Genomic DNA, 19,548 nt, shown 5'->3' with positions numbered 1-19,548 from the left:
GACCCCCTATCGTATTTAGTCTATAAATATTTGTTTTTACTGTTTTGCCAGTGTAGCAAAACTAACGGTATTCAAAGACGCTTAGGTTCAAAACGACAAATGCCGATATGGATGTTAAGCCCAAGACACATCCAAGCGTTTGCTGCAACTGAATATAAGGAACGGCATGACTCAGTAGGAAAGATCCTTCATCAAGAGATAGCTATTAAACTGGTACTTCTCCAAACCAACCTTCTCCCATATTATCAATACACCCCTGGGAGTATGCTTGAGAATGACAATAATTACAAGCTAAACTGGGACCGCAATATACTCACAGACCAAACAGTGGCACACAATAGACCAGATCTCATATTAGTTGATACATTAACGAGACAAACAACACTAATTGGTGTGGCTATACCTAACAACAATAATCTGCATGTCAAATATAACGAAAAAATCGCCGAGTACCTAAAGAGATTTGGAAGTACCCAGACAATACCTATTATTCTCTCTACTATTGCAGTCATTCCAAAGAACCTTCTATAAAACAAAAAAGTTGGGTCTGAGTGAGCATCTCTAAGACCACGCACAAAACTATACTACTTTCAACGTCCAGATGGGTATGAAAATTTTTGGGAGACTCTCCAGTATAATATAACGTCACCTAGGGCTCGATAACACGGAAAGAGCTCCATCAGAGCTCAATTCTTTTGATACCGGAATGAGAGCTATATGTCTAAATCTGGAATACTACTAATAATGCCTGTTCCGCGTTTAGCTACTCATTTGGTATTATAAATTGTTCAAAAACGGATATAGAAGAGGGCATGTATCCAGGGAGAACAGGACTTATAGACATAGGCTGAGACATCTGCTTTACATCGCGCAATTTGCGGAGTACCTGAAACAACGCCTCTAAACTCAGGGAACAAGCAATACCCATAGACCACTTTTCTAAAGCGACATCTCAATGAGATCAGCCAAGAATATGTCGACAATACAGCGTCGAACTATTGGTTGACATCAGGAAGGATGTTTCCGAAATCAGAGGGTTTTCTACTGGCTATTCAGGATCAGGTTATTATAAAATTAAAGACCCTTAAGACGCTAAAAAGACAAATACCGATATGGATATCAAACAATAAGAAACCATCCAACATCTTACCGCGCGATCGCAAGCGTTAGTCGATACTGGTTATAAAGAACGCGATAACTCAGTAGGAAATATTATTCACCAGAAATTAGCCAACAAACTGGGACCCCTCCAAACCAACTACCTCCCTTGTTATCAATACGTTCCTAACATAATGCTTGAAATCGGCATCTACAAGCTACACTAGGACCGCACTGTGCTCAGAGCCTTATAGAGAAAGAGAGAGTACGGCTAAATCTGGTTAATAATAATAATATTTTCGGGAAGTCTCGCCTTCCCTATTATGAATTTCTAGATTCGCGCTTGATTTGATTTAACAACAGAGATTGAGGTACCAAAAAGGAAAAGAAAATGGTATAAAAATTAGAACCAAATTTATTTATGCTGACCTTAATATATAATTCCCACTATTAATCATAGATGTAGTCTCCAGTTGTAGTTTAATCATAGATGTCCTCCTACAGTCTTTATGAAATATCTAATGCTAAAGACATTAGGTTAATAAACTTAGCAATTATTTCTCTTAATAATCTGAGCAAAGATCCTAAACAACAGGCTACAGGTTCTAACCAAAGTACTTATACAAGAAGAACAAAATGGATTCTGAAAAGGGCGCTCATGCAATGATGATGTATTTATAATCAAACAACTCATTGAGAAACACAGTGAATTTAAGGGCATAGGCGCAAAATGTTGCTGTCAAAATGTTTAATGTGTTCGAATCCTGAGGAGACTAATAAGTATTTTTGAAAAATTAATACGCAGAATGAAAGATAACATCATTACCAAGGATAGAAAAACTTGTATAGAAAAACAAAAAACTTCTATACTGTTTATTTTAATAAGTTACAGGGGTGAAAAAAAAAGAAAAAATTTAGTGTGATTTTTAATTTCAAATATCTCATTCAAAAGAAACTTTTTATTTATTCTAAGGAACTTTCTACCCTCAGTAATGATATAATCTTTCATTCTGTATTTAAATTTTTCAAAAATATTTTTTTTTTCTCAGGGTTCGAAAAATAAAATGAATACATTTAAGGCACATTGAACATTCTGACAGGCGACACTTTGCCCTTATGCATTTAAGGTGGAAACATAATATAGCTTTCAAAAAAACTTGGTAATAAAGTAAACTAAGTAAGAAATAAGTTATGTTGTAGCGTTTGAAAAAAACTCCAACATTAATTTAATATCCAATTCCCAAAAAGTACATCTATTTTTCCAATTTGTTAATGTTATATCCTACCCAAAATATTTTAAAGCCGTCCCTGTTTGAAGATTTCCAAAAGTTAGGAGATATTACGTAAGTGAGATTTTTACCCCTACTCCCCTTCAAAAAATGATTGAACTCGTCCAAAATGCTAACCCCCCTTTGAAAAAATGGTTTAGTCCAACTGAAAGTAACTGAGTTTTTGTCAAGTAAGCATCCCTGAGGATCAAAATCGCTCGGTACTTACGTCGTACTTTTCCTGTTTGTGACTTCAGAGCGAAGCGCAATTTAGTCCAGTTTTAAGATCTGTTGGAGTAACATCTGCTCCTATGCTGTGACTCGCTTGAAAAGGGCGTAGTCCCTTGCCCCTTAGCCGGTAATGTGTAGAAGGTCGTTTTGTGAAACTATGAAGATCTAAATCTATAGTGAGTGCTCTAGGAAGATTTTTTTTACACATGATAATGGATTTATATGGAAAATCGACTACTCCTATGAGTTAATGACGCAGTTCTAGAAGCCGGTTGTCTTTTGTTTCCTGTCTTATGTATGATGGTCAAGCCCTGATTTCACAGAAGAAATGTGAACCGCCACTCCTCGTGTCGAAAGGACACTGATGTTTTCGTTTCCCGTTCCAGTTCCCAGAGCCCTTTGAATCGAAATAATGAAGAACCCCTTTTCCCGTGTAGTTTGTGACCTGTGACGATGGATTTTGTTAAAATAATTAAGGTATACATTTTTAAATTTTGTAAGGATTCCAAAAGGATATAAAGTTTGTTGGTAAAGAATTTTAAAATATAATAATAATTTGCAGTTTGCTTTCATAATGGTAATAAATGACAGTGACTTTGACATTTGACAGCTGCGTCAAATCTTGTGTTGACGTACACTGCTAACCAAAGTTGTTGTATTTAATTTTGATAGAAAAATAATGTAAAGTTGAAGTTTTTTTTGTATTAAAATAATGCAAAGTTGAAGTTTTTTGTTGTATTAAAATAATGTAAAGTTGAAGATTTTTTTTATCCTGTAGTAATGTCAATCATTCCCTGTTTTTTTTTTGTTTAAAGAATTTAAAAAAAGATGTTTGGAAATATAGATTTTTTTGTTTAAGGGAGAAATAAAGTTTCTAAAGGTTTAAAATAATTAAAATAAACATAGTAAAATGTACCTTCTTTTATTTGTTTTCTGTAACCCCTATTTTGGAAAAATTTTAACTAAATTCTAATACAAATGATGTAAGTTGTAGAGTAGAAGAAAGAAATGGCATAGAAGCCAACAGAATGAGATAAAGTAGCCCAGTTTAACCCCATAGAGGAGTCGATGATGATTGTCCCCCCATTTGGTACCCGTAAGTAAGAAAAATGTCCTGTAAGTACCCATATGTGAACCAGAGGATTTATTTCGAACGGCGTCCTTTTTGTTAAATAGTAGAAAGATCCTCTAGTCTGAGTAAGTACCCCTTTTGTATTTGGTTATGGTAGTTTAGTCATCTTAACACCCTCCTACCCCCCTTAACGAATCTACGACCCAGCCACCGCACAACAAATGAGCTGTCGTTCGCATGAAGGTTTGCGTGTCTGTTCCTTCTACTAGCCCCATTTAGACCCCCCAGTATTTTTATGGTTAGTTCTTTCCTTGTCCCCATATGAGCAGACATGAAAAACGCTTCAATGTTTTCAGGATACATGGTAATGTGTAAGGAAACTAATGTAAGAAGAGATCGATTAATAATTAGCACTTCCATTTATATCACTCAAAAAATATTTCGTGGCGCATTTAAAATACATATAAAAATATAAAACCTAATACATAAAATAATTACCTAGATTTCCTAATTGCCTCGTCAATTCTCTCAGCTGTGCGCCTTGTTCCTCTGTTTGTATAAACAGTTCTCTTATAGTATTTTGCAAATCTTCCATTTCTTGTTTCTTTGCCTCTTCTTTGGCAGCTTCTTTATTGGAGGACCTATAATCAAATAAATAAAAAATGTTTTAATAATACAACACAAAATACAAAATACAACGGTCGTCGTGTAAGGCTAGAAATTTGTCTAGTGATAATTCATAGCACACCAAGGCTAAAAACCATGGCCTGGCAGGGATCAGCCGTGCACGTGTATCTACCAGGTGAATCTAAAAGTGCAAATTTAGGGGGTAAAATAAACTTTCTCCTGTAAAGTTTAAATTTAAGTATGTGTTTGAGTAAGTCATTTAGAAGAAATGTGTACAATGACAGGCGATTCTGAAGAGCAAAGACCTTGCCAGGCGAGGGGAAAGATGGTTTTTCCTAAAATTATCTTTTTTGCATCGAGCAAAGTTTTTTTATGTTTTTTGAATCATTCCAAACAGAAAAGGTCTTAAGTGACCTTAGTTTTTCTCTTAGGTTAATAGTTTTTGTTATATAAGCGATTAAAATTTTTAAAAATATCGAAATCGGCCATTTGTAACCCTAAATCGGGCATTTAACTAAAAATTTCAATGTTGCCAAGGTAGGTAGGTATTCTTTAAACATTGATTGATGAAATCCCGAAGAGTTTTTTGCAATACAATATCGAAAACCCCTTTGTTTATTAATTGCTAATCAAGCGGGCGCGACACTGTAGTATAAATGACGACGTTTGAGTTTGCATAAATTCATTATCTCGAGAATGGGCAAATTTGAAGAGAAATCCTCAGAGAGGTCGATTCCTATTTTTAAATTAGGACTTTTTGGCATATATATATAATACTAGTGACGTCATCCATCTGGGCCTGATGACGTAATCGATGATTTTTTTAAATGAGAGTAGGGGTTGTGTGATTGCTCATTTGAAAGGTTATTTAATTCTCTATTCAGCAATATAAACCTTAACATAATTAATAAATCATACAGAAGTAAAAACTTCGTTTGTACAATGGTATAAAAAAGTTTATTAAAAACTATTAAAAGCCATCCAAAAGGATTTGCAAAACGTTGGTCTGTGTCCATTGAACTGGCAAGAACCACGATTTTTTATCGAGCAGGGAACCATGTTGCCCTTTGAGCACTCCTAACACATTTAATATTTTAACATCGACTTGGAGTCGCTATAAATATTGTATAGTTATCATGTAAACCATATTTCTCGATGTTACCTATTTCATAAGGTTGCTAGTTCCATGTACTAGGCAGAACGCACTGAAGATCATCTGACCTAGATCGAAAACGTTTTGCAAATCCTTTTGGATGACTTTTAATAGTTTTTAATACACTTTTTTATACCATTGTACAAACGAAGTTTTTACTTCTGTATGATTTTTTAATTATGGTATACAGCCAGCTACTGGGTATTTTCCCATTGATTTTTTTTTCTTAACATAATTATTTATACAGGGTGTACAAACAATTTTTTCTTCTTTTTGTCTAAATTAATTTAATAAAAAAATTTTTTGTACACCCTGTATAAATAATTATGTTAATGTCTATATTACTGAATAGAAAATTCAATAACCTTTCAAATGAGCTATCACACAACCCCTACTCTCATTTAAAAAAATCATCGATTACGTCATCACGCCCAGACGGATGACGTCATTAGTATTATATATATGCCAAAAAGTCCTAATTCAAGAATAAAAATCGACCTGTCTGAGAATTTCTCTTTAAATTCGCTCTACCTCGAGATAATTAATTTATGCAAACTCAAACGTCCTCACTTATACTACAGTGTCGCGCCCGCTTGATAAGCAATTAAAAAACAAAGGGGTTTTCGATATTGTATTGCAAAAAACTCTTCGGGATTTCATCAATCAATGTTTAAAGAATATCTACCTACCTTGGCAACCTTGAAATTTTTAGTTAAATGTCCGATTTAGGGTTAAAAATGGCCGATTTCGCAATTTTCAAAATTTTTAATCGCTTATATAACAAAAACTATTAACTTAAGAGAAAAATCACCAAAGACCTTTTCTGTTTGGAATGATTCAAAAAACCTAAAAAAACTTTGTTCGATGCAAAAAAAAAGAATTTTAGGAAAAACCCATAATCTTTCCACTCGCCTGGCAAGGTCTTATGCTCTTCAGAATCGCCTGTCATTGTACACATTTCTTCTAAATGACTTACTCAAACACATACTTAAATTTAAACTTTACATGAGAAAGTTTATTTTACCCCCTAAATTTGCACTTTTCGATTCACCTGGTAGATACAAGTGCACGGCTGATGCCTGCCAGGTCATGGTTTTTAGCCTTGGTGTGCTATGAATTATCACTAGACAAATTTCTAGCCTTACAGGACGACCGTTAGTCGGAGGGTTCACTAGCTCTTAGACTATAACTTGACATGTTTCACGTACGTGAAACATGCATGTTTAAAAGTGTAACGCATATATGACCTAGGACTGGAGATTGTTAGCAATGGAGCAGTTATGTCCTATGGAATGGAGACTGTGACACTTACAGAGCTATCAGCCAATGAGGGACACTGAACAAAGCTACGATATGAGTTTTTCTGAGAGAACATAGATATATACGAAATGAGAATGTGCGAACCAGTGCACAGGTGGAAGATGTAATTGGAAGCATTGTGCAAATAAAATGGAGCTGGGTAGGACACGTGGCACAACAAGACAACGAAAGATAAACGAGAAACATTGTGCAATGGAGACCACGCAAACTCACGACTGTAGAGGAAGACCACCAAAACAGTGACTAGACGACATTAAAAAACAATTGGGGAGAACCTGCTACCAAATAGCACAAAACAGAGAAGTTTGGAGAATGAGGAGGCCTTTGTCCAGGAGTGGATGCATAAAAAATACTATTATCAGTGTATCAGTAATATTTATACAGTGCGTAAATCGTTCAGCTGGACATAGGGAACATACATTGTATATATTTAGATACCTAAATACACACATTGTATTATATTAAGATAATTGTGGCAACTTCGCTCTCTCAATGACAATATAGTTGTTAGCATTAAGGGGCATTAACCTCAAAATTGACAATTAATTTCGGGTGACACAAATAAATGTCAAAACATGACATTGTAGTAGAACTATTTTTGACGGATAAAAATTGTCAGAGTTGACAGTTTTTAATTTTTGCTGAAAAAACCTCATCAAACCTAATTTAATTTGAAAACAGTTGTTAGTTCTTGTTAATTTTTTATTTATAGTTGATAAGAAGTCGAGGTCCGCTGGGATGAACAGCCTCGGCTTCTTTTCGCAGTGAATATCTGTTGTGAATTTTGTTGTGTTTGACATTTGATTTTTTGGAAGAAAACTTAAAATAGACAAATCTGTGATTATCGTTCGAGGTGAACGGACGACTTTTGAAACTCATCCAAAGGGTAAGGGCCAAAACTATCTATATTTTCCTGTTAATTTCTAATTTGCATCGACTGACATAGATTTTAAATTCGTCAATCTGCCGCATAAGATGGAGGAAGAAGTTCCTCCCGATCCTCCTCCACCACCTGACCCTCCTAATAAAATCAACCAACTTGAATGTCAATCTCAACCTCCAATTATTCAGAAAAGTCTTAAAGGAAAAAAACAAATACTATATTCGGAGACCGATATAGGTCCTTATGAAGTATTTGTCCAGGGTCAGGATAAAAATATTGGAGATTACCACGTGTTAAGTATAGCTAAATCTATTTCCGTTTTAAAAATTAAAGACATCACGAAAATCAGTAGAAAAGGTAAAAACAGGATAGGGGTATTATTTGCCACTAGAAAAGCAGCCAACGATTTCGTTGTGAGGAAAGATTGGGAAGCCCTAGGGTATGACGTGTTCATTCCATTTCATCAGATTTCTTGTAGGGGTATAGTAAGGGGAGTTAATAAAAGATTCACAGAGGAAGAAATAAAGGAGGCATCAGAAACAAACTTGGCTTTATGTAAGATATTAAGTGTTAAGCGAATGAATCGAAGAGTACAAGTGGATTCAAAGATTGAATTTGTCTCCACGGGAACTATTAGCATAACTTTTTCAGGAAAAACTATTCCTAAAGAAATTTCCATATATCAACTACCAATGAGGGTCACACCATTCATCAGCCCTGTTCTTCAATGTGGGAATTGCTTATTTTATGGCCATTCTACGAACCAATGTAGAGGAAAAAAGAAATGTGCTAGATGCGGAACTTCTCATGAGGATTCTTCATCTAATACGTGTACAAAATATTGCATTTTCTGCAAATCTTCTGACCATGAATCAAGTAGTCGTAATTGTAGAGAGAGAGTCAGACAAAAAGATATTAAGGATCTAATGTCCTTTTCTAATCTATCTTTTTATGAGGCAAGTCAGCAGGTTCCTAGGATCTCTAATATTTCATCTTTCAACTTAAACGATTTCCCCCCCTTACATAACGATCAGAATAATTCTAATGGCATCTTACCACAGGAGAGGAGGTCTGCAGCCTCAGCTCAATATTCAAAACCTTTTAGTCAAGTCACTCAAGCTCCACAAAAAAGAAGAAGAACTTCAATACAAGAAAATACAGGTTATGATAAAATCTCCCATCAAAGACTACTTATTAATCCATCAGGTAGAAGAATAAATGAGCCCTCAACTTCAAAATTCAATCCTGCTCATGATTCTCAAATCACTAACTCACAATCTTTATCCCAACTTCATTTGGATTTCAATCAGGCCATGTCTATGCTGAACCAATCTCACGTCATGACCTTCATTGGGGACTTAATAAACTCAAAATCATTCTCCATCCCTTACAATATGGTAGATCTAAAGACCAGTATAACTAAAAATGTATCACCTTTCAATACAAATGTAAACCAGAGTCGGAGGGGAATAGAGGATCTCGAGCCTGGGGATTCGAGATCTTCTGACTCCTTGGTCTAGCAAATATACTCTATATAATGAATCCTAACACTCCGATAACTATTATTCAGTGGAATATACGTTCATATAACACTAATTCTGACAATCTAAAAATCCTTATAAAAAACCTTAACCCAGATATAATCCTTATTAGCGAATCTTGGCTCTTAAACCAACATGTTATAAGATGTAGAGGGTATCAAATAATCAGAAAAGATCGAGAGGATGGCTATGGCGGATTAATTACTCTTATCAAAAACAATATTGATTATAGGGAAATTCAAATTGCCAATCCAGGCTTCAATCATGATGTCCAATTCCAACTCACATTTCTCCCTAACTTTAATTTGAATATTCTTAATACATACTGTCCACAAGACAACTCTATCTCCAAATCCAACTGGTCTTCCCTTGTGAAATCACTTAATAAGCCATTTTTAATCATGGGTGATCTAAATTGTAATCATAAGGCATGGGGTAGTTCTAGAGACAGTCACAATGGTAGGATTATTTTTGATTCTTTGGAGGAACTTGAGCTAGTATTTCTCAATGATGGGTCTCCAACTAGATTGGTGGCCCCAGGAGGCAGTAAGTCGGTAGTAGATCTAACAATGGCATCAGTCGATGTGGCAGCCAGGGTGGGCAAGTGGTCCACTATTTCAGATACTGGAACTAGTGACCACTTCCCCATAATATGTCAGTTAAATGTATGTCTTCAATCTCCCCCGCATTCATGTAAAAGAAGAAATCTGAAGAAAGCTGATTGGTCTACTTATCACAACAATTTAAACAGCATTTTCTCAGCTTCTCCCAGGGAAGATTACGATTTTTTTACTAACTCCATATCAGCGGTAGCTGATGAAACAATTCCTTGGCTTCACCCTGCTAATAATTCCAAATACCACATTCCATGGTGGGATGACTCATGTGCTGAAGTCGTCTCTGCGAGAGTGTCTGCCTTAAAAAAATTTAAAAATATCCCCTCAATGGAAAACTATATCGAGGCTAAAAAGAATATAGCCAAATCAAGAAAATTCCTAAAATCAAAACGTAAAAATAGTTTCAGGCTATTTTGCAGTAAATTAAATAGAAACACTCCTCTTAAAGTTGTGTGGGAGAAAATTAATAAGGTATCGGCTTCGAAACCTTCAATATATACTCAATTGCCTTCTACTCCTATATCCCACGAAATTCTATGTTGCTTAACCCCTCTTTCCGCTGTCAATAAAGTATTGGTTAGATCTCCTCAAGCCCTAGAACCGCCATTTGCTCTCGACGAGTATCAGAACTCCCTCTCAATTAAATCTGACTCGGCTCCTGGTTTGGATCAGATTTCCTACTCTATGTTAAAAAATCTTCCCGTTGTTGGATCTTTGTTATTAATTCAACTTTTCAATGAAAGTCTTAGAACGGGTATAGTTCCTGTTCAGTGGAAACAATCAGTAATTTTACCTATAAACAAAAAAGATAAAGATTGTAATAATCCGTTAAACTTTAGACCAATAGCTCTTTCTTCATGTGTAGGCAAAATGCTCGAAACTCTTATAAAGAATAGAATAGAGTGGACTGTGGAACATAATAAGATTTTTAATCCACTACAACTAGGATTTAGAAGGGGTAGAGGTTGTACGGAATGCCTTACATACCTCAACTCAACAATTCAAATAGGCTTCGCTCTAAACCAATACACTATTGGCATCTTTCTAGATATCTCTTCTGCTTATGATAATGTCAATGTATCACTCCTGTATTCCAAATTATTAAAGTATAACATTCCAACCCAACTGGCTAATTTGATTTTCTGCCTTCTAAATGACAGAGAGCTATTTGTCAAAGACAAACTGGGACAAACCCATGGCCCAAGAAAATCAAGTCTGGGACTACCCCAAGGTTCCCCATTAAGCCCTATCCTCTTCAACTTATATTGTCTTTCCCTGTATAATATAATCCCCTCTTCATGCAAACTAATTCAGTATGCAGATGATTTAGTTCTTCTTATTAGAGGGAGTGATATTAATGAATTGGTAATTAATGTAAATAAATTCTTGATTCAGATGGAATCATGGTTGCTAGACCATAATTTAAATCTATCTCAGAACAAATCTTCTGCAATATTATTTACAAAAGGAAACACGAACATCTCTCCCCCCAACGTAATATTTTGTAACCAGAATATTGGTTGGGTGGATTCAGTCAAATACCTGGGGGTAAATATTCAAAAAAACTTAAAGTGGAATTCATATGTAAACTCAATAGAACTAAAAGTAAATCGTGGCCTGAATGTGATGAGAGCTCTTTGTGGGACTTATTGGGGAAGTGATCCAAAAACCTTACAAATTGTACACAATGGTCTGATTCAGAGCCATCTGGACTATGGCTGTCAGGTAATTTTCGATTGCCCAACTTCCTTAATTAAAAGATTGGAGAAACTAAAATACAAAAGTATCCGAATTATAACTGGATGCATGAAATCTACCCCAATCCATGCTCTCGTAAGTGAAAGTGGTCAGATCTCGCTTAAATCTAGATGGGAATGGCTAGCTCTAAATTTATATTAAAAAATTTAATGTTAATTGGCAACCCAATTATTTCCGCTCTCGACCTGTTAGACTTGGCAATTCAAAGGAACCAAAATCATTGGAAAAACAGAAATATTCCATTTCTAGTGCTTTTAAAAAACAAATTTAAAAGTACTTATCCCAACTTATATTTAAGTGACTTATACCCATGCCATAACTTTGAACTAGACCATCAATTATCAACAATTCCAATCATAAATATCCAATCTAATCGTTCAGATGAACTTGCCTCAGTTCAACTCCAGAAAATAATTCTAAATAAACCTAGTCACATCAAATTCTTCACGGATGGCTCGGTTGATGGTGAAGGATCAGCAGGCTTTGGTGTCTTTAGCCCAGAGATCAACTATTCTTATACCAGTAAACTACCTAAGTATACCCAAATATGTACGGCTGAGATTGTCGCAATTAATCATGCCCTCCAAATTATTTTGAAAAATGGGATTAAACAAGCAATCATCTGCTCGGATTCTAAAAGTGCCATACAGAAAATAGGCAGATCAACCTATTCTATGGAAACAGAACACTCATCGTTCATGACCAAAAGAGGTATCATTGAAGCGGAAGAAAATAACGTTAATATTAGTCTGGCATGGATTCCAGGACACTCGAATATTAAAGGGAACATGGTGGCTGATAAACTAGCTAATATAGGTAGAACCTTAAATGTAGCTGCTGGTATCACTCTTCACTATTCCAACTTTCTACCAGACATCAAGCATTCCATCTGGAATCGGTGGAAGCAAGAATGGCAGGGGAAAAATCGAAATAATTCATTTTACTCTAAAATTGTAGGTCAGATAGATAAACTCCCCTGGTACCACAATTTTGCATACCAAGACAGAAGACATATAACCACCATTATTAGAATGAGGACAGGTCATTGTGCTACTCCAGTTCACCTATTCAGGATAGGAGTAAAAGACAACCCATATTGTGACTGTGGCCGGGTTGGGTCCTTGAATCATCTGATTTTTGAGTGCCCTATAAATATGTCACCCAATTTTGACCTATATAAAGAATTAGCTAAAACAAATATCCCTACCCCCATTGAAATTTGCCTACTTATGTCCAACCTTAATCCACGTAGGATTAACTTGATCCTTAAATTCCTTAACTTAGCTAAACTTAACTTATAAATTAATCAATTCCCAACTTTGAATTAAAAAAATTAAGAAGATAAAGATATAAAAAGATATTAGACCTCCAAACGATAATAGTTGTAACCCTTATGTTATAATATTGCCTTTCCTGTAGGGACTGTCTGGCCTATAAGAAGATGTTTCTACTTATATTTAAAAAAAAAATTGAGGCTTTAGCATATATATTTGGAAATATTCGATTGCCCAGAGCAAGACAAGAGTATTTCCCTGGTGTAAGCTGGGCGAATTATCCCGAGGGATATAACCCAATAAAGGAAGAAGAAGAAGAAGAACTATTTTTGACCTAATGGGAAAACTGTGTCTGTTTAATTTGGAAATTAATTTTTAAATAAAAGATATTTTAAAAATTAAAGTAAAATTATTAATTCATCAGTCATAATCTTTGTTTTTGATTTATTTATGGACTGCCTTGCATTCAAAATCACTCATTATATTCGTTCTAACAGCTCTATTGCACCAGAAACTCGTAGTCGAACAGAAGTTTCAACTAACAGGTTAGCGCAGTTGCCACAATGATCTCAATGTATATTCCCTATGTCCAGCAGAACGATTTACGTACTGTATATATAATCAAATTCTCTTCTACCCTATTGGTGTCGGTATAATCAGTAATATTTAATATTTGTAATAAAAGTTTTAAACGAAAAAGTTAATACAACCATCAAAATATATATTTACCTGTTATATTCCGCGATAAGTAAACCGGCAGCTATCAAAAAAATAATTCCCTCGCCTAATAAATTAGCACCTAGCTCAATAGCCATAGCTTCGTTAAGTACAGGAATATTTACAGGTTTTCCTAAGTTCAAGATCCACATTTTCGTTTTTACCTCACACCAGTTATAAACTGCAACAAAAAAAAATAAAAATAAATATTCAATTAAGAATCGAATAAAGAATTGAATATAAGAATAAGAATTGAGTCGTTATCGACACTCATTTCATTTTTCCTCATTAGAGGTCGTTCTAATCATCCTCCGGTGTAAATATTTTATTATTTATACCAAGCAGTCGGTGCGTTTTGATTCAGATCAGTCTTTATGCAAAGCCTCTTTGATAACGGGTAAACCTAGAAACATGTGTCAGGGAATGGCAGGAGACTCGATTTGAATCAAAACGAAACCGTTTATTTTTATTTTAAAATAAATAGTTTATATGTGCACATTTAATTAATAATGTTTATACTGTACATTCAGTTCCAACACTCAAATCCCACAAATTGACACTTGACACATTTGTGCATAGTTCAACATTTAAAAATCCATTAAAACTGAAAGAAAATTTATTGTATCTGAAAACTGAGCTGCTTCAATATGAATTGCAACTTTGACCATAAAACGTTTTTGAAGAATTTGTAAATTAAAATTAAACAGTGTCAGAAACTTTCAATAATAAACAATTAGACTTTTAGGGGCAATTCAGGACTATAAAATATTTGCGAGTGATCAGATCAGTGCTCTATAAATAATTTTTAAGACTTGGCACAGAAAATTTACATGCCTGGTCCACGATATTGCTAAGAGGTCTTAAGGCCGGCCGTTGTATGAAAGAGAGGTCCCCTACTAGCAGTACAACAGAGAGAAAAGATTCTTTCCCGAGAGATGCTGCGTCTATCGGAGAAATAACGCAATAGATATTTAAGCGAGACCGCAGACTGCAGACTTTTTAGTCGGCCGATAGTTTAGTTGGGTTCTTAATCAGTACAGAGAGGTATGCAGGTGCGCACATTACACCGATTCAGTCTCGGCCGACAACTAACGCTAGGAGATAGGAACAGCCCAACCCGACTAAACTATCGGCCGACTAAAAAGTCTATTCTACTATTTCTTTAAATTGCCCCAAAAGCGGCTTACATGAAAGCAAGCGGTACGCGTCCAGCGAGCGGCGAATCGGCGAAACTTCAAAGTACCGCAAAAGCGGCTCACATGAAAGAAAGCGGCGCGTGCCATGCGAACGCCTAATTGGCAGGAGGTGGTACCGTCGGCACTACAATCGATTCCTACTGTAAACAACTGGGAACAAGGATCGAGCAGTAAAATCAATGATAATCCTTTGAAGATTTTTGGCGGTGTTTTTTAAACAGCAGCCTCGTTTGCGGTAGGGCGGCGACAATTAATATTTTAATTTGTCGGTTATTATTTTCAAAAGAAACTTTATATTTAAATAGGGCTGAAGAAGCCCGACTCCCGACTCTTTCATTGCTCATTTGGTAGTCGTATCGTTCTTAGTGGTTGTTCTAGTTAGTTCTGAGTGTTTAATATTTTACAATTTAATTGTGTATTGTGCAAAGTGAAAAAGAGGTAAAACTTAATTTAAATTATCTAATGTTACTTGAATCTAAATTTTATGAAAACGCCAATTTTCGACTTTCTGAATTAATTCAAACTTATTTTTATTTATTAGAATTTAACTTATTATAAATATTTTTTGGTTGTTTTAAAATTTTATATTTCAAGAAAATATATAATCGAAGTTGGTATTTTAATAAAAGACATTCAAGAATTTTTTAATCATAGTTTATCCTATAAATTAAAAAGTGTAGAGTTTTCGATTTCCCAATTTTTCGATTTTTTAATTTTATTATTTTTCTATTTTTCGATCTTCCGATTTTTCAATATTTTCGATTTTTCGTTTTTCCGTTTCTCCCATTTTATAATTATTCGATTTTCCGTTTCTTTTGTTTATTAGAAGTTCAGATTTTATCATTTTTAGATTTTCCAAGTTGTCGATTTTTCAAAATTTTGAATTTTTCATTTTTAATTTTTTTAAAGTTCTTGTTTTTACCATTCTCCCATTTTATGATTATTCCATTTTCATTTTATTAATTTACTTCATTTTATTAATTTAACTCATTAAATCGTAGAGTTATTGAGTATGATTCAACAAGCCGTAAACTAGTTCAAAACGGGAATAAGTTGGCGCAGATAAATTTTGGTACCTCTATTTTAATATTGCGCAAACTAATAGGCGTTCTGAACTAGTTCATCGGCTTTTTGGAAGACATCCATTACCTGTTGAAGTCGAAATATTAGATAAGGGCACCGCTCGCCATGCATTTCCTATTGCGAGCAGTGTCCTCATTTAATAAATCGACTCTACACTTCAACCGTTTGCAAGCGAGAGTAATAAAAGTAATATATTATTCCAAGTACGCCCTGCTAATAATGAACCACCCGCATCCCTCACTTCCCATTGGCCGCTCAAAACGTTAGTACTCTGTACAGTACGACTAGAATAGCAAGAGACGCTAAGGTCAGATGCGCCGTTTTCTTTTTTTATTACTCTCGCTTGCAAACGGTTTAGTAAACTCATATTCGTCAAGTACCGAAATTTTCAAAGGAAAGTTTCAAATGGGCCATTACGCTCCTGAATTTTTTATATTTATGTAATTTTTTTCGTAGCGCCATCTTATACATAATGGCTACATTAACAGAGCTTAGATTCTTACAGATTCCTATACTTTTTTCGTATTATATGTCCAATATTTACGTTTCACAAGCCAATTTCTATTAATTGCAGAAATTTATTTTAAAAGTACACCACGCAAAAAGTATTTTATTAATTCACATTTTTTTAACGTTACATCCTTCCATTACATATATTCTAGTTCTAGACGGAATTTTATCATGAAATTCATTTAAATACTTGAGTAATTTAGACATAAACGCTCTTATATTTATTGAGAAAAAAGCAAAACTTTCACATTTTTTATAAACAATACACAACAGGTAGGATAGCAAAAATATGGCTGTAATTAGCGAGATATATTGCTAGTAGGTTAAGCATTTTTCGGTATACATATATGCTCTAGATTATGAGTGGTGTACTTTATAAAGGTGATGGGATCGCCTATACTTATAACAATACCAATGGCCGGCCTTAATGCAGTTAAGAAAACCATATGAATATTCTAGCGGGTAAAAAGGATTGTTTGAGTACAAATTGAAGGAGTTATAATCGCCAATAGAGAAACAAAAACATTTAAATTCAAGTCAGCAAACTAAGGCAACCACCAGAAAAAAAAAGAAGATTCTACAAAAACAGCCAGTTATAGAAATTTCTAATCTGATCAAAAGAACTTCTAAAAATAATATAAAGAAATGCCATTACTCTGGAAGTGTCTTAACATCATGATAACTAACAGTGTCTTAACAGCAGATAAGTTATTAACTGATACATCTTTTTCTTCTTCTTCTTTTTGTCAAGACATGGCTCTGGCTGTTTTCCCCAGTAAGTTGTCATTCCATCATTTTCGTGGTCTCCTACTGATCATCTCCCTATTGGGGAACCGTCTCTCGCCGTCCTTACTATTCTATTTGTGGTCATTTGGCTTATGTGGTCGTTCCATTCTCCTCTTCAGTTTTTTTACCCAGGTATTAATGTTGTCCACCTAGCATCTCTGTCGTTTATCTGCACTTCTATCTGCACTCTATCTAGTGATGTAAGAAGACAATATTCTCAAGAGAATATTCTCGTTCTTGAGAATATTCTCTTGAGCGTTGCTGCGTCATTAATCGTGCCAAGACGATACATAAAAAAGGAAAATGAAAAACGGAAAATGTGGATACGACTTTTCTCAGTAAACGCGAAACAATGAGGAATTTAACTATGGAAATAATGCTAGACAATTATGTGTTTAAGAATTTTACAAGAATGTCAAAAAGTGATTTCTAACTATTAATAAATATGATAGGGCCAAGAATAGAGAAGAAAGATCAAACATGAGAAACGCAATACCAATCTCAAGTTCTTCAGTTTTTGGCGACTGGTGACTGCTATACTAAAAGTTTTAGTTTAATGAATTTATTCAGGGTGCACTACTCCTCCATTTGTCTCATAGTTCCAGAAGTATGCCAAGTTCCACAACTCTGGACGTAAATGTACTGCATTAACAAACCTTATTGTGATTTCATTTGACCAGGTATTCGTCTTTTCTTTGTATGTTTTGACAAAACCAAATTAAATTTCAACAGAGTACAGGAAATAAAGAGGAAATATAGAGCAACATGCAAAATTTTCCACAACAGTTCGACTTTATCGGCAACGCATCAGCAACTAACTGCAATAGTGTTCAAATAACAGCAAGATTTCGACCACATGGCTCGGTCATATGGCGATATTTTAATTAAATGGCTGTAATGTTGCCAGCAACATACCAAATATATATTTTCAGCAACATATTGCTTCAGAAACAGAAACTAAATGTCACTTTAGACTTAGACCAATCCATGACTGAGCTGGGGACTCGTGAAAAACGAAATCCCACAACTTCTCATCAGTACAATGAAATGCAGAATGTAGATGACCAGGATCAGCTAATGATAGAAATAGATTCTGAATCTGAGGCCTCATCTTTTTCTGATTAGATCTTTCATTATTTGCTGTTAAGAAGAAACTTTCATTTTTTTATCAAATAAATTTTGTGTTCTCTGTTATTTTTGTATTTTGTTTATATATAAAGAACACTGTTGTATAGTCTCATAATTCTGTATATAATTTCCTGATTTTAATACCCTATTTCACCTTTAACAATATCCCTAGGAACGTCATTGGGTTCATTCTCAGAAAATTCTCCATATCGGGAATATTCTCCGATTTTTCATTCTCGAGAATTTTCCAACACTAACTCTATCCCCTACTGTCTTACCATCGATTTTTCGAAGGGTTGTCATCTCTGCTATTTCTAGCATTAGTTTTGTTCTTTCTGTAGCAGGTTGTGTTTCATGTTCCAGGTCGAAGTCTGGAAAAAATCGAAACATGTCACCCTTTTCTTACTATACAATCCGCCAGATAATATACCTGCATTGGAATTGGTAGAGCAACAAATCCAGCCAAGTACCATCATAATTGGAGATTTCAATAGTCCATCCACGAGATGGGGCTACTCTAGAACCACCAACGTTGGGAAAAACCTGGAGGACTTTTTGGATAACAACCAACCTTTTTGGTCTTGATGTAGTGAACACCCCACCTACGTTCTTATCGTTTAGAGGAACTCCATCAAGGCCCGATCTTGTCGTAACACACCCACACATTACAGGGAAGACCAGTGTAACCCTCCTGGACGACGCAGCAGGCTGTGGTCACCGCGCTCTGCTAGTGAGATGCACACTGGCAAAGGACAACAAAGCCCAAAATCGCGCCCCGCGCTGGAATTTTAAAAAGGCAGATTGGAAAAAGTACAGGGAATGCACAGATGAAGTCCTTACTCAACTAACACTACAAGAACCAGAAGAAGCAGCAAAGAAAGTAACCGAGGCCATACTTAAATGTGCAAAAGAGTGCATACCGCGAGGTCAAATTAAGGGGTATAAGACTTTCTGGTCCCCAACGCTATCCAAATTGAAAGCTGCCAGAAATAAAGCCAGGGGCAAAGCTGAAAAATCCAGGCAAATGAACGATTGTGTAGAGCTTCGAAAGAGACAAGCGATCCTAACTCAAGCCATTAAGTCAGGGAAAAGAGAAGCTTTCAAATCCTTCCTTGCTAAGCTCGACTTCCGAAAAGACGGCGTCAAAGCGCATAGGTTCGTTACTACGCTAAACAATGATGGAAACAAGCAACAGCAAATGCCAATGAGAGGCATGGCTAGAGAACTCACTACACATGCTGTGAGTAATATTAAGATAAATAAGAGGGAGAGAGCAAGACTGTTGC

The 19,548-nt window shown here is 35.2% G+C and overlaps 2 protein-coding genes across 2 annotated transcripts in view; one reads left to right on the top strand and one right to left on the bottom strand.

Annotated features, from left to right (window-relative positions):
- The window catches only part of LOC126884046 (putative OPA3-like protein CG13603), a 35,093-nt gene that overhangs the window by 3,475 nt on the left and 12,070 nt on the right, over positions 1 to 19,548 (bottom strand). Inside the window, exons 2-3 of the mRNA XM_050649834.1 lie at positions 13,572 to 13,740; positions 4,168 to 4,310 (exon numbers count right to left, since the gene is read on the bottom strand). Coding sequence (XP_050505791.1) covers positions 4,168 to 4,310; positions 13,572 to 13,740 — 312 coding nt within the window. The remainder of the gene's footprint in view (positions 1 to 4,167; positions 4,311 to 13,571; positions 13,741 to 19,548) is intronic.
- On the top strand, positions 11,058 to 13,163 carry LOC126884045 (uncharacterized). Its single transcript, XM_050649833.1, has one exon. It carries the CDS (start codon positions 11,679 to 11,681, stop codon positions 12,867 to 12,869), a length of 1,191 nt encoding a protein of 396 aa, XP_050505790.1. The 5' UTR covers positions 11,058 to 11,678; the 3' UTR covers positions 12,870 to 13,163.

This window comes from Diabrotica virgifera, chromosome 4 (genome assembly GCF_917563875.1).
Source record: "Diabrotica virgifera virgifera chromosome 4, PGI_DIABVI_V3a".
Lineage (NCBI taxonomy): Eukaryota > Metazoa > Arthropoda > Insecta > Coleoptera > Chrysomelidae > Diabrotica > Diabrotica virgifera.
Note: the sequence above shows the minus strand (reverse complement) of the source record. Positions and strands in the feature narration are given on the sequence as shown.

What these genes read in the sequence shown, in the direction of transcription:
- LOC126884045 (XM_050649833.1), top strand. Translation starts at nt 11,679, where the DNA reads ATGGGAATGGCTAGCTCTAAATTTATATTAAAAAATTTAATGTTAATT.